Raw genomic sequence first — 16,232 nt, 5'->3', positions numbered from 1 at the left:
AAATGTTCATCAATGTAGATGACATTATTTCTGAAAAAGCAAGTGATCATACATTATTCTCTACTTTTGATCTCCAGTGTCTATTAATTCACAGTGGTGACATTAAACTGGAACTGGAACAATCTTACCAATCTTGAGAAGTCCATAGGGATAGAGTTATGTGTTGTGGATCCCAGGTGCAGGTTTCATCCAAAACTGTGGGTACCGATCTTACCAAAGTCTCAAATGTGGCCCCTGTACATATGAGACTCCCGCTCTAAGGGCAATACACAGTTGGCCTTACAGCTTATGTTCCCTGTTACACCCTGCAGCCTACCATCGTGTTTCCTTCTCCAGGATTCATCAGGGGAAATGCTAAGTTGATATAGGGAAATCCAAAGCTCTATTCCTACATCTAGGGTGCCCAAGGTATTTGTTCTGACTACCCAAAGTTTTGGATTAAGTCTGAATCTGAGGAGATGACGCTTTCCTTTTGGACTTCTCAAGATGGGTAAGACTATTTCAAATCTTAGTTCAATGTCACCACTGTGATTTCACATATTCAGTTAAAACAAGATGTTTTCATACACTATCTAAAAAGACACATCTGCATATTTTTTTCACTATCTGACATGAAATCAGAATAAACCTTTCCCGTTTTAGGTCAATTAGGATTACCAAAATTATTTATGTTTGCTAAATGCCAGAATAATGAGAGAGAGAAAAGAGATAATGATTAAGGCATTTTTTATTATTTGCTGCAAAGTCAAAAGTTTACATACATTTCATTAGTATTTGGTACCATTGCCCTTAAACTGTATGACTTAGGTCAAATGTTTTTGATACCCTTTCACAAGTTTCTCACAATAATTGTGAGGAATTTGGTCCTATTCCTCCTGACAGAACTGGTGTAACTGAGCTATGTTTGTAGATCACCTTGCTCGCACCGGCCTTTTCAGTTTTGCCCATAAAGTTTCAGTAGGATTGAGATCAGAGCTTTGTGATGGCCACTCCAAAACATTGACTTGTTATCCTTAAGCCCCTTCGTAACCAGTTTAGCAGTATGCCTTGGGTCATTGTCCATTTGGAAGACTCATTTCCACCCAAGCTTAAAGTTCCTGTCTAATATCTTAAGATGGTGCTTCAGTATTGCTACATAGTCTTCTTTCATCATGATGCCATCTATTTTCTAAAGTGCTTTAGTCCCTTCTGCAGCAAAACAACTTTACAACATGATGCTGTCACCCCCATGTTTCACAGTTGGGATGGTGTCATTATAGCCAAACAGTTCAATTTTAATTTTGTCAGATCACAGGACATGACATGTCTCTAAAAACTAAGTTCTTTATTCCTGTGTAAATTTGGAAACATTAATCTGTCTTTTTTTTATGTTTCTTTTGAAATAATGGCTTCTTCCTGGCAGAGTGGCCTTTTAGCCAATGATGATAAATATTCATTTCACTGTTGATAATTGCACAATCTTACCAGCTTCCTCCAGCCTCTTTATAAGGTCTTTTGTTTTTGTCCTTGGGCTGATATGCACATGTCTGACCAAAGAATGTTCATCTCTGGTACACAGAATCCATCTCCTTCCTAAGCAGTATGAAGGCTGGACATTTCCATATTGTTTGTAGTTGCATATAATTCTTTGTACAGATGAATGAGGCACCTTTAGGTATGTGGAAATTGCACCCAAAGATGATCCAGACTTGTGCAAGTCCACAGTTCTCTTCCTGACATCTTGGATAATTTCTTTTGACTTTCCCATGATGCTACGCAAAGAAGCAGTGTGTTCCAGGTGTGCTTTTAAATACATCCTCAGCTGTGTCTCTAATTAACTCAGATGCTGCCAACAGACCTATCAGAAGCTTCCAAAGACATTACATAATCATATGGGCTGTCCCATATTGTATAAAGACATACTACTCTTATGCGGGCATCACACAAGATGATCTATCGCGCGATATGTCGTCGGGGTCACCGGTTTTCATGACGCACATCCGGCATCGTTCACGATGTTGTCTCGTGTGACACCTAAGAGCGACTCTTAATCGGTTGTAAATCGTGTATCGTGCACACGTCGCTCATTTTTAAAAAATTGTTTAATCTTATTTGCACAAATTGTTCATCGTACCCGGGGCAGCACACATCGCTCCGTGTGACACCCCGGGAACGATGAACACAGCTTACCTGCATCTCACTGGCAATGCTGAAAGAAGGAGGTGGGTGGGATGTTTACGTCCCGCTCATCTCTGCCCCTCCGCTTCTATTGGGCGGCTGCTGTGTGACGTCGCATTGACGCTGAACAACCCACCCCTTTCAGGAAGTGGATGTTCGCCGCCCACAACGATGTCGCTCAGCAGGTAAGTAAGTGTGATGGGGGTTTAACGACTTTGTGCGTCACGGGCAGCGATTTGCCCGTGACGCAAAAACGACGGGGGCGGGTACGATCTCTCGTGCGATCGCACGATAGATCGTATAGTGTGACGCCCGCATCAGTGTACGTAAACTTTTGACTTTGCAGAAAGTAATAAAAATGCCTTAAAACTTTCTCTCTTTCTCGCTCTCATTATTCAGGCATTTGGCAAATATAAAAAAAAATTGTAATCCTAATTTACCTGAATCGTGAAAGGTTTATTCTGATTTCATGTCCAACAGCAAGAAAAAGATGCATATATGTCTTTTTAGATAGTGTACGTAAACTTCTGGTTTCAACTGCATATAGTACTACATGTGTACCTGTATCTGGATATCCATTTGACTAAAGTCACCATTGTGACTAGGTACAGTTAGGTCCAGAAATATTTGGACACTGACACAAGTTTTGTTATTTTATCTGTTTACAAAAACATGTTCAGAAATACAATTCTATATATAATATGGGCTGAAAGTGCACACTCCCAGCTGCAATATGAGAGTTTTCACATCCAAATCGGAGAAAGGGTTTAGGAATCATAGCTCTGTAATGCATAGCCTCCTCTTTTTCAAGGGACCAAAAGTAATTGGACAAGGGACTCTAAGGGCTGCAATTAACTCTGAAGGCGTCTCCCTCGTTAACCTGTAATCAATGAAGTAGTTAAAAGGTCTGGGGTTGATTACAGGTGTGTGGTTTTGCATTTGGAAGCTGTTGCTGTGACCAGACAACATGCGGTCTAAGGAACTCTCAATTGAGGTGAAGCAGAACATCCTGAGGCTGAAAAAAAAGAAAAAATCCATCAGAGAGATAGCAGACATGCTTGGAGTAGCAAAATCAACAGTCGGGTACATTCTGAGAAAAAAGGAATTGACTGGTGAGCTTGGGAACTCAAAAAGGCCTGGGCGTCCACGGATGACAACAGTGGTGGATGATCGCCGCATACTTTCTTTGGTGAAGAAGAACCCGTTCACAACATCAACTGAAGTCCAGAACACTCTCAGTGAAGTAGGTGTATCTGTCTCTAAGTCAACAGTAAAGAGAAGACTCCATGAAAGTAAATACAAAGGGTTCACATCTAGATGCAAACCATTCATCAATTCCAAAACTAGACAGGCCAGAGTTACATTTGCTGAAAAACACCTCATGAAGCCAGCTCAGTTCTGGAAAAGTATTCTATGGACAGATGATACCAAGATCAACCTGTACCAGAATGATGGGAAGAAAAAAGTTTGGAGAAGAAAGGGAACGGCACATGATCCAAGGCACACCACATCCTCTGTAAAACATGGTGGAGGCAACGTGATGGCATGGGCATGCATGGCTTTCAATGGCACTGGGTTACTTGTGTTTATTGATGACATAACAGCAGACAAGAGTAGCCGGATGAATTCTGAAGTCTACCGGGATATACTTTCAGCCCAGATTCAGCCAAATGCCGCAAAGTTGATCGGACGGCGCTTCATAGTACAGATGGACAATGACCCCAAGCATACAGCCAAAGCTACCCAGGAGTTCATGAGTGCAAAAAAGTGGAACATTCTGCAATGGCCAAGTCAATCACCAGATCTTAACCCAATTGAGCATGCATTTCACTTGCTCAAATCTAGACTTAAGACGGAAAAACCCACAAACAAGCAAGACCTGAAGGCTGCGGCTGTAAAGGCCTGGCAAAGCATTAAGAAGGAGGGAACCCAGCGTTTGGTGATGTCCATGGGTTCCAGACTTAAGGCAGTGATTGCCTCCAAAGGATTCGCATCAAAATATTGAAATTAAAAATATTTTGTTTGGGTTTGGTTTATTTGTCCAATTACTTTTGACCTCCTAAAATGTGGAGTGTTTGTAAAGAAATGTGTAGAATTCCTACAATTTCTATCAGATATTTTTGTTCAAACCTTCAAATTAAACGTTACAATCTGCACTTGAATTCTGTTGTAGAGATTTCATTTCAAATCCAATGTGGTGGCATGCAGAGCCCAACTCGCGAAAATTGTGTCACTGTCCAAATATTTCTGGACCTAACTGTATATATGTCATCCCTACATATTGAACACCACTGATGTAAATCTTTATTATTATTTTGAAGTGGGCGTTATGTGAAAAAAAAATCACATACATATGTTTGTTATTCACCCATAGTGTAATAAAACATTGTTTTTTTATTTAATCTTTTTTGCATTCATCAACTTTTTTTTATCCTAATATAAGGCTTCATGAGAGAACAAAACAAAATGTACCTGTGCACAGTTTGATTTACTTTTTGGGCAGTTTTCAAATAATAGTACATATTTGATAAGTAATAGATTTAATATAAGGATAAAATCTGAAGTAGTTAGCAATGTTATCCATAAATGCATCTGGGAACTATATTGTTAAAATTAAATGAATTAAAAATTCTATTAAATTATGCTGGGTACACTTAGCAGTATATCATTTCTGGAGGTTTCAAGGCAGAAAATCTCTCCAGATCATTTGTTAACATTTCCATTTCCAGACCAAGCAACTAATAATGAGCATTGCTTATATAAATTACAATTTAAGGTTTATTAATCATATTCCGGTCCAGGACCAACTGTTCATGATGTTTATCATCAAGACAGCACAATTGATATCAAACCTACATAGAAAAAAGATAATTTATTACAAAACCTTTTAATTGTTTAGTTAACATTATTAATTAAAGACACCAAACATTAATAGATCATATTGAAACTCTACATAAACAACTTCCAACAGCCAAAACAGGCTTACTGCACAACGTCAAAAATAATCTTTAAGGTCTATGCAAAATATATATAAGTAGCACAAATTAATTATGCTACATTATTGTATAGACATGTACTAGGACATGGCTACTAATGGAGAAAGTCACACAATAAGTGTAAATAAAAGATGTTCAACCTTACTGTGCAGCATTGTTCTGCATGCGACTCACATACATCTGAGCATGGCAATTGATTGCAAACGCTGTACATATAAAAGTATTGTATATTTTTATTTTTTCTCAAGTTTTCCAATTCACTATTTATAGACACCACTGAGCAACATAATAGGCTTCAACTATCAATGAGTACATATTGGACAATTTGAACCTGTCAGCTTTGCCAAATTTGTCTTGAAATTCGAGTCACATTTAATCAAAACTACTCAAAAGCCCCCAATTGCCCTGAAAGTATGTGTTTGACTCTTAAGGCTGCTTTACACCAGACAATCTATCGTGTGATAGATCGTCGGGGTCACGGATTTTGTGACGCACATCCGGCATCGCTGGCGATGCCGGCCTGTGTGACACTTCCTAGCGACGCAGTATCGCTCACAAATCGTGAGTCGCTAGGAGTACTGCTTGCTAGGTTCCATAAAATCGTTTAATTTAGTTGACCATCGTTTCCGTGGTAGCACACGCCGCTCCGTGTGACACCACGGGAACGATGAGCAGCTCACCTGCCTCCCGCGGCCGCCGCCGGCTCTATGTGGAAGGAAGGAGGTGGGCGGGATGTTTACATCCCGCTCATCTCCGCCCCTCCGCTTCCATTGGCCGGCGGCCGTGTGACGTCGCTGTGACGCCGAACGTCCCTCCCACTCCAGGAAGTGGACGTTCGCCGCCCACAGCGAGGTCGCACGAGAGGTAAGTATGTGTGACGGGGGTTACTAACTTTGTGCGACACGGGCAGCGATTTGCCCGTGACGCAAAAAGGACGGGGGCGGGTACGATCGATTGTGAAATCGCACAATCGGTCGTACCGTGTAAAGCAGGCTTTAGAGGTCTTGAAAGAATATATTTTTTTACTTCTCTTCTGTAAAATTTTTACGAACATTCCTGTGCAAAAGTATTAGGCAGGCGTGATAAAAAAAATGCTTTAAAAATATAAATGTTAAAAGTTACTTCTGTCAATTAACAAACTGTAAGTCTAAATCAAATTGATTTTTGGTGTTACCGCATTTTGCCTTTAAAAGAGCATTAAAGTATTTTTATACTTGCACTCACTTTTTAAAGGAAATCAGCAGGGAAGATGTTTCAAACATCTTTAAGGCTATATGCCCACGGGGAAAGTGTCCTGCGGATATATCCGCAGGACATTCCGCAGGAGCTCCCAGAAATCCGCAGCACAACTTTGTCTGTTTACACGCTGCGGTTTTATTGCGAAATGTCCTGTGGATATGCTGCAGTCATTTTGCATTGAAGATACAGTACCATGGCTTCGGCACTGCATCCTCAATGCAAAACAAGTGCTGGAGTGATCGGGGAGTTCTTACCTCCATCACGCAGCACTTCACTTTCCGGCCGTGTCTGTCTGCACATTGCCGGAGAAAGTGGGCAGGCCTGCACTAGCTCCAGCTGTCACATGACCAAAGCTCGTACAGGCCCCGACCACCTCTTCTTTCCTGCTCCTGGCTCCACTGCGCTCCTCTGCAACAGAGGAAGTGACTCTAGTGTCTCCTATCAAGGCAGGTAAGTATGGGATTGTGCGGAAAAATCCGCAGGAATAATTCACATGCTGCAGATTATTCTGCAGTGAAATCCGCATTATTTCCACTGTGGAAAAAAACGCAGCATGGGCACAGCACTCCCCAAATGCAATAGAAATGGCTGGGGACTCGCTGTACTGCGGATTTTTGAAAAATCTGCGGAATTTCCGCTAAAAATCGCGGAAAATTCCGCGAATTTTCCGCAGCGTGGGCACATAGCCTAAAGGCCCCGTCACACACAGAGATAAATCTTTGGCAGATCTGTGGTTGCAGTGAAATCATGGACATATTGTTCCATTTGTACACAGCCACAAACCTGGCACTGATTGTCCACAATTTCACTGCAACCACAGATCTGCCGCAGATTTATCTCTGTGTGTGACAGGGCCTTTACTGTCATTATCCTGATGGTAATGTATAAGGCATAAGTATCTGCCTTACATAAGTACATAAAACTCATGGGGCCGCACAAGCAAAAGTACAAATTGGGACCCGCTATCCTACCCAAAAATATAAAAGTGGTCATGGCGCATAGATGAGTTTTGTTGGAAATGTCAATCCATTCAGCTAATTGGTCAGGCCTTGTCAACCGGACTAGGTTTGAAGAAGTAGGTGAATGTCAATAGTGGCAATTCAGCAGCTGCATCATATGCCCATGCAGTAACAGAGAAAAGTATTGTTATCTGGCTTATGGTAAAGGACACATAAATGGGGCTTTGATGTATTTAGAAGAAAAGAACAGAGCCTAAAATATAAGTATGCTCTTACATTTTGCATTCATGAATAAATATGTTTAACATGCACAGTTCTGCTGCAGTCATATTATGCACACACACACACACACACTACAACCAAAGTACAAACATAGTGCTCTATTACAGCCACAGTGCACTCATACAGCTCTGCTACATTCAAAGTACACATATACAGCTGTGCTATATCCATAGAACACACACAAGCACAGCTCTTCTACAACCACAGTATATACATTAAGTTCTGCAAGATAGAAAGCAAAAAATATACAGCTCTGAAAACTCTATAGTACGCTCATATCGTTCTGCTTTATTCCTAGTGTATGCACATCCATATAAACATTCTACCAGTACAACCCACTCAGAGTGACCCCGTCCCCCTCTCTTCCTCCCCAACTCTCGTCCTACATCTGTGTGGCCCGGTGCTTTGTTATTCCATCACTGGAAAAGTGTTCTTAAATCCAAGAGAGAAGTGGGAAAACTATAGTAGAATAAAACCTGAAGTCAGCTTCCTGTAGCTTTTTGATACATAGACATTTAAAGGATATAAATGTAATGTAAAGATAATGTTTTCATTTTGTTTTTGATTTTTTATGGGGGGAAAGGGTGGGATACAACACAAATGAGCAATTTTGGGGATTATTACTATTACGTTTTTTTATGTTTTGATGTAAACTTTATTCTTTGGGTCAGTGTAATAGGACAGTCATACAAGATTGTGTCAAGCATATTTCATGGCCCGTGACTAAAAATATTTGCACAGAGTGGGAGCACCACTTCTAATATGCTTAATTCAGCATCTAACAGGTTAAACCACCAGGCTCCTACAGTACTCACACAGATGCAGCTCCTGTGCCTTGTACTAGCAAATTATTTTGCTGCAAAATCTCATTTGTTATAACTGAAAGGGGTTGCCCTGTACATTATATTGTTAACCTATCCTCAAAATAGGTCATCAATATCAGATTGGTGAGGACACCAAGCACCTCCACTGACCAGCTGTTCTCAATGCCAGCTGCAGTCAGATATGATCATTTGAGAAGCTGCACAGCTTTAAGAAGAATATACTGGTCACAGTGGAGTACTGCAGATCCACTCTCAGTCATTCTAATAGGGTAGTTGTGCAGCTCTGCAACTGAATATATCTAGATGCTTCTGGCACCAGGATTAGATGATCGGTGGGGGGGCCTCACTTATCTGATATTCACAACCTATCCTAAGGATAGGCCATCAATATAAAGTACTGGACAACCTGTTTTAGGGCTCATGCAGTTATCTCTGAAAATCAGTATAAGCATGCAATACACGGACAGCCCACCAGTCTCATAGGCATGTATAGAGGCTGTTGAGTTCGCATCTGGAGACCCCCAGACAATTTGTGCATTGCAGTATGTGCTTGGACTGAGTTTTACAGATGTCTGCATGAGTCCTAAAAGTACATTATAGTGCAAAAAGTGGTTATTAACAACACCAAACATTACTACTTTTCCTATGGATAGACGATACCCTACTAATCATTAGTAGTGGTCAGGGATAGGGAAAATGGCTTGAAAAAGCTCCTCCACTTAAATGGGGTATTTGAGAGTTCATTCTTAGCATGGATTGGGGGCTATAAGTGGGACATCCAGCAATCACCAAGCTATCAGCTGGCCTCACAATAGGTGATAACTTGCAATGTTGGAAATAATCTTATGAGGGAAAAAAATGTGCGTCTCATAGTCCAAAAAATATGGTATATGCCACAGAAATGAAACTGCACATCTAATTGGTGAAAAAGTAAAAACGATCCTTTATTCATCTATACAAGACATGTTTCAGCTCTCTCTATGGAGCATTACTCAAGCTATTTGTTGTCTTAAGCTGTTTAATCTATTTTCTGTCAATTATTTATTTATTTTTTTTGTATCTTTTTCTTTTGTTCCAGATGTATATCCAGACCACTACATTAACAGTGTCCATGAGTTTAAGTGCATCTGTATCTCTGGGAATGCTCTACATGCCCAAGGTTTACATTATCATTTTCCACCCAGAGCAAAATGTTCAAAAAAGAAAGAGGAGCTTCAAGGCTGTTGTGACAGCTGCCACCATGCAGAGTAAGCTGATCCAAAAAGGGAATGACAGACCCAATGGTGAAGTGAAAACAGAACTGTGTGAAAGTCTTGAAACAAATAGTAAGTAGCTGTGTGAATGCGCTGCTGTAATTACCACTTAACTTTGTACATTTTCTGCAGCTTTTGGTGCATTATTTAGTAAAAAAAAAAGTGAACAATTTTTTCTTTTCTTTCAATGATTCACACTCATTGATTTTTACTAACAGTGGGCTCAAGTGCAGCACTAAAATGCACTGTAGGCTCAAGGTTTAGGAATAAGTTTTAGGGTTATGAATCCCATAGCACAAGAAACATTCAAAACTGTATACATAGAAATTACCCTGATGTGTAATTTTGCAAAATTCAAGCTTATAATGAGATATTTTTATTTTTTTTTAGTAATAAAGACATCTTATCATAATTATTATGTGAGTTTTAATACAGGTATAATATATCTTTGTACTGTGTTAGCCAGTAGAGATAAAAAAAAAGTTTGTATTCCCATAGTCTCCTATCTCTCTGGGATTTGAAATTTCCTTTCAATACCAGCAATTTCATGTCCATGATGCTGTGGTCTGGGTTACAAAAATGTTTGGCCACAGGTAGATCTATTCTTTTTTCCTTAATTGTGTGGCGGTGAGAACTCATCCTTGTCCTGAGCTGTTGTCCGGTCTCCCCTACATACAGACCCCCAGGTGGACATTTGGTACATATAATTAAGTACACCACATTAGTTGTGGTGCAGCTGAAGGTACCTTGGATCCTGTAGTCCTTATGTGATCTGGGAATCTTTATCTTGTCTGTTGTCAATATAATTGGACAGGTCTTACATTGTTTCTGGTTGCAGGGAAGTGTTCCTGTTATTGTTGGTGAGGACAGGGAGCTTCTGACAATGATGCTTAGATTTGGGGGCTGTCTAAAACACAGAAGTGGAAAAATAGATTTTAATCGGGCATCTTTTTGCAGTAATGGTTGTAGTTTCCGTGCAGCTCCTCTTAACACCTCCAGATTTGGATTGTAGGTGATTACAAGAGGGACCCGGTTGTTTTCTTCTTTAGTTTTATAATGTAGGAGATGGTTTCTTGATATTCTGGTGACTCTTGTAATCTGGTTTTCATTTGTTCTTGGGTGGTAGCCTTGATTCAAAAAGGTCTTTTAAACAATTTTTTTACCTCTACTGGCTAACACGGTACAAAGATATATTATACCTGTATCAAAATGGAGGATACCAGAATGTACCGCAACTTTATGGAACTAAAGACACTTTTGAAGAAACGTGCAAAACTAAACAGCGACATATTTTTCTTATCCAAATACAAAAAGGAGAATCTGATCCCCAAAGGACTCTGGATTACAAACCCAATTCTACACACCTACAGTACCCATTATGCACAAAACCTGTGTCACAGGACTTTTAAGAAATTAAGGAACCACTTTTTGCATGTCTTCTACAGCATCAAGAGTAAAATCCAGAGGGAATTTGAAACACAAATGAAGACACTTGCAGAATGCACAGAACAAAAATTACAACAATGCTATTATAGACTATGAACCCTTCTGACCCACAACAAGGAAAAGAAGCTACATAGACTGTGCTTCAATTCAGAACTTAATACAAACAGGTTGAAAACAAAGCCAAAACCTTACAACTTGAACAACCACTCCATTCAAGACACAAAAGCATCTAAACTGTGTTATCAATCTCTCGGATTATAAACCCAACAAAGTGGAATTTGCTGTGCTTTCTAAGGGACTCTCATTTTGTCCTACTAAAGTTCTAGACAAAACTGAACTCTGCGACATGGAAGATTACTGCGGGAGACTACGCCTGAGGGAACATTTTAACGATGCAGATGATTCAGAATCCACCCAGACTAAAGGAAGACGGATCTTGACAACTAAGAAAAGGTCAGATTGGATAACTATATAGACACTTTCAGACATTTGGTAAAATCCACTATCCTAGACACAGACAGGAGGCAACCATCCAACATCAGTGCACAGGAGAGAAGGGCCATAAAATCTTTGAAAACCAACAAAGAAATCATCATTAAGCCTGCAGACAAGTTGGGTGCACTAGTCGTGATGAGCAAATCAGACTATATGAAGGAACCACACAGACAACTGATGGACACACGCTACTAAAAAAAAACTTGGAGTCTGACCCTACACAGGACTATTACAAGGAACTTAACAAGTTGGTCTCTTGTCTGCCTGACAAATCCTTAAGATGAACTGATACCAATAAGTCCAAGAATAGGCACATTCTACATGCTTCCCAAAATTCACAAATCTGGAAATACAGGAAGACCCATCATTTTATTTGTGGGCACCCTCACTGAACAAGTCTCTGGATGGGTAGAGGGTATCCTTAAACCCTTTGTAAGGTATACAACCAGATACATCCAGGACACTACTGACCTATTGAAAAAACTATCAGCAATAGGTCCTCTTCCAGAGATAACCATCCTTGCCACCATGGGTGTGGAATCTCTGTACTCGAATATTTCACATCAGGATGGATTAAATGCTTGCTAAGTCTTCCTGGAAAATACAGAAATTGATGCCAATCCTGTGGTGAAGCTTACAAAATTCACTCTCACCCATAATTACTTTGCATTTGACAATAATATATATCTACAGGAGTCTGAGAATGCAATGGGATGCAAAATGGCACTACAATATGCATATCGTTTCATGGCTAAGCTTAAAAGTGACTTTTTATCCTTTTAACCTATCAGGCCTCTGGCCTACTACTGTTACATTGATGATATTTTAATCATCTTGACAGAGTCTGAGAAGCAACTGAAGACCTTCCATGAACACTTTAATCAGTTTCATCCCAACATCAACTTAACACTCAACTACTCCTGCACTGAAATCAAGTTTTTGGACACCATCATTAAACTACGGAACAATAAAATAGAGACATCCCTTGTGGCTTGTAGTGTTGAGCCCCGTGGAGTGAAACTACTTGGGGACCCCAGTGTCCTTGGCTTTAGTTACCATCCCGTTCACAGGCAGCACGAAACAATTTTGGACCTGACCGTGGTCTTGACTCCTGTCTCTATATGCTGCTCTGCCCCGGGATCTCTGTGGTGGTTGGCAATGGGACATGGAATCCCCCTTCCCTGCAGATTCTGAAAGTCCAACGTGGAGTATGTTCTACCCTAGGGCTCTGCACCCTGACAGCGCCAGTCCTGAAGGGGCTGTTGGCGCTCAACCTCGAGCTACCGTGTTGCTCCTCTGTCTCACCAGCTCCAGGGAGTCGTCTCCTGTTCTCCCAGTCTGCCCGATCCTTTTCAGTCTGCCTGTTCCTTTCCAGTCTGCCTGGTCCTAGTGAATGGAGCTCTGAAGCACGTCCCCACGCCACCGTGGTCCTACGTGACCATGATGTCCTAGCACTCTCCTTCTCTCCTTCCCCGGGATAGCTCATAAGCACTCATCATTGGTGGTCTTTCTGAGGGGAACTGTGAAGCACACCCCTCAACGACCTAGCTTATCCTGCATCTCAAACTGATCTGAAGTGATTTCCTGTGTGTTCTGTAACTTCCCCAGTCAGCCCCCACCTTCCTGATGACTCACTTTGCCCAGGAAAAACCCATTGCTATGGTGACCACCTGTGTTGTGTAACTGCTAGCTGGCTGTGTTGTGTAAGCCATTAGCACAGGATGTTGTGTAAGCTATGAACACCAGTGGTTAACCCCTTCTTACCCGGGATAAGAACTGCACCTTATGGCAGATGCAAGAACCCATGATGACTGAAGCCTCAGGGGCGCCACAGATGCAAGATAAGTTCATTAGTTTTCTATATTACTCGCTAACAAGCACCACCCTTTACTTATTGATTGACTGCTTCACTGTCTGCTGTATTACGCATTTGGCTGGCAGAGAATGGAGCTATCAATTAAGGAAAGGAAGGTGATGTTGGCCAGGAAATAATTAAGAAGATTGATGCATCACTTCAAATACACTTCAAACATCATATGCTCATGCATTCTGAATGGGATTTCTCAGTGCTGAACCAGTGCTTTGAGACTACACAGCTATCCTTTACCTAATATTTTTCATGTGTCCATGTAGTCTGTGTGGTGGATATAAAGTTGATGACAGATTATTTTTAATTTCAAAGACAAAAATAATATTCTATTTAGGGTTTGTGCATAGAATGCTTTATTATATAATATGTTTTAAGAACTTAAAAAACTATATGAACAATGGTATCAATGTACATATATTACTAAATATATGTAATATGTCTATAAAATGCCTAGCTAAAAAACTATTCCTGCTTTTGTTCAACCATTAAGATGGCTTAGATTTTCCTAAGGCTACACTCACCATTTGGATATGTCTCTGAGAAAATTAATTGACAGTTGGCTCACCTCACAAGCCTTCTGTACTGATCTAAAGTGATTATTCAGTTAATAAATTGTAAATTGCTCACCCTTTTTGATCTCATATGATTTAAACTTGGCAGACGATGAAAAACTGTGTATTTGAATTCTAAACTCTTCAAGCTGAACATTACTGACGTTAGGCATTCTAACACTGATGTAAGATAGTGTAATGAAGATGAAATAGTGCTCACAGCTTACACTTTGTGCTAAATTGTTAGGCAATTGGGTATTTTGACTACATAATTTTTATGCATATTTTTCAACTCAAAGCTGTACAAACTTGAGCGCTCATTGGTTGAAGCATATCAGTTTATATCCATGTAATGAGGGCTGGTAAGACTTTAGGATATCAACACCCTATATCACCGTGTGCATAAATATTAGGCATCTTGTGTGTGACAAAAGAGGTTTAAGTGATTAAAAAGTCAAATATTTTTAAAACTCTTAAAGAAAAATATAGCATTCTTAAAATTTCTAAGATATTGGGGTGTAATTACAGAACCATGAAAGGTTTTGTTTCAAATAATCAATAGGGTGGCTTCTGTGTAAGAAGGCACAATCTGCTAGCAAAGACTTTTGATTGCCATATTGAGAATGATGGCGGAAGGCAAAATTTGCATATACACTAGGAGCTTCTCCTAGTGCATTTACTTGGTTAAGTGTACAAATGTGCTGTATAACCAAAACAAGTGTGAGCCTTTTATCTTACAATATGGTTGCCAACTATTATATCTGGAGTCAGTGATACAAACTATTTATATAACATAGAGTTCAGCAGCACATTGTATGCACCAAAATATATAAAAACAGTGCATATATGAATTTTATACCACATTACTGCCATATTGATTTATAGAATTAAGGTTTTTATCATTCACTTTGCGAAATTCTTATGTGTTGACTAGAAATTACAAAGGCACACCTTTTTTTGATGGGACCATAACAATATTAGACATGCTTCTCCTAAGCCAAAATCTTACAAATTCAAAGCACTGATAGAATCCAACATTAATTAAAAACAGCCTTGTATTTTTGAAAGGAGTACTCACTCACATATGGAGGCAGTAAAATTCTACAAATCCAATGTGTTCCCAATTATTGGGCAAGTGAGTTTTTTTTACCAAAGTATCATTTTTATGCGTATTTACCAACTCCAAGTTGAATAAACTTAAATGCTTATTGGTTTGAAGCATATCAGTTGATGTGTATTTGTGTAATGAGGGCGTTTGAGGCCTAAGGATATCAACACCCTTTATCAAAGTATGCAGAATTGCTAGGCAGCTTATTTTTCTAAAGGCAAAATGGGCAAAAACAGAGATGTAACTTATTCCAAAAAGGTAAAAATTGTTAAACGTCTTAAAGCAGATATAGCACTCTTGAAATTGCTCAACTATTGGACATAACCACCAAAAGTTTTGTTGCAAATAATCAACAGGATCTCAAAAAAACGTGTTGAGAACAAAAGATGTACATAAACTGTCAAACATTTGACAAGGCTCATGAATTGATCAAAAACAATTACCCTCCAGTGCGGTCATATTCCATATTCCCTGGAGTGCCAAGAAGTACAAGGTGTTCAGGGCTCAGAGACATGACCAAGGTAAATGAGGCTGAAACCTTGCCACCAATGAATAAAACACAAAACTTGAAATGTCAAGACTTCGCTAACAATTATCTGAAGACAGATTGTTCAAAATTTTTGTAGACTGATGAGTGACTATTGATGAACCAGATGGATGGGCCAGTGGCTGGTATTATTAAAGATGAGTAGGGATGATCGAATACCTCAAATATTCGGCTTCGCGAATATCTTCCGAATAGGTCGCCGCTATTCGACTATTCGCGAATATTCGATGCGTAATGTAAGTCTATGGGAAACCCGAATAACAACTATTCAGAACTATTTAGGCTTCCCATAGACTTACATTGCGCATCGAATATTCGCATAGCCGCAAGTTATTTGTCAAATATTCGCAAAGCCGAATATTTGAGGTATTTGATCACCCCTAAAGATGAGCTATTTGGACCTTCGCAGGTTAAAGGTTGAAGCAAAATCAACTTGAAAACTTACTACCAGCTTTTAGAAGACACTTTATTCAAGCAGCTTTATAGGAAAAAGTCTGCATTTTTC

General features: G+C 39.8%; 1 protein-coding gene across 2 annotated transcripts in view; it reads left to right on the top strand.

Moving 5' to 3' along the window:
• The window catches only part of GRM8 (glutamate metabotropic receptor 8), a 1,984,303-nt gene that overhangs the window by 1,887,503 nt on the left and 80,568 nt on the right, over nt 1-16,232 (top strand). Inside the window, exon 10 of one of the 2 annotated variants that reach the window (XM_075345086.1) lies at nt 9,536-9,704. In XM_075345086.1, the coding sequence (XP_075201201.1) occupies nt 9,536-9,704 (169 nt within the window). Of the gene's footprint in view, nt 1-9,535; nt 9,783-16,232 lie in introns of both variants that reach the window. The other variant, XM_075345084.1, reaches the window with a different exon arrangement.

Source organism: Anomaloglossus baeobatrachus, chromosome 4, assembly GCF_048569485.1.
Source record: "Anomaloglossus baeobatrachus isolate aAnoBae1 chromosome 4, aAnoBae1.hap1, whole genome shotgun sequence".
Classification (NCBI taxonomy): Eukaryota; Metazoa; Chordata; class Amphibia; order Anura; family Aromobatidae; genus Anomaloglossus; species Anomaloglossus baeobatrachus.
This window is presented reverse-complemented; position numbering and strand designations above follow the sequence as displayed.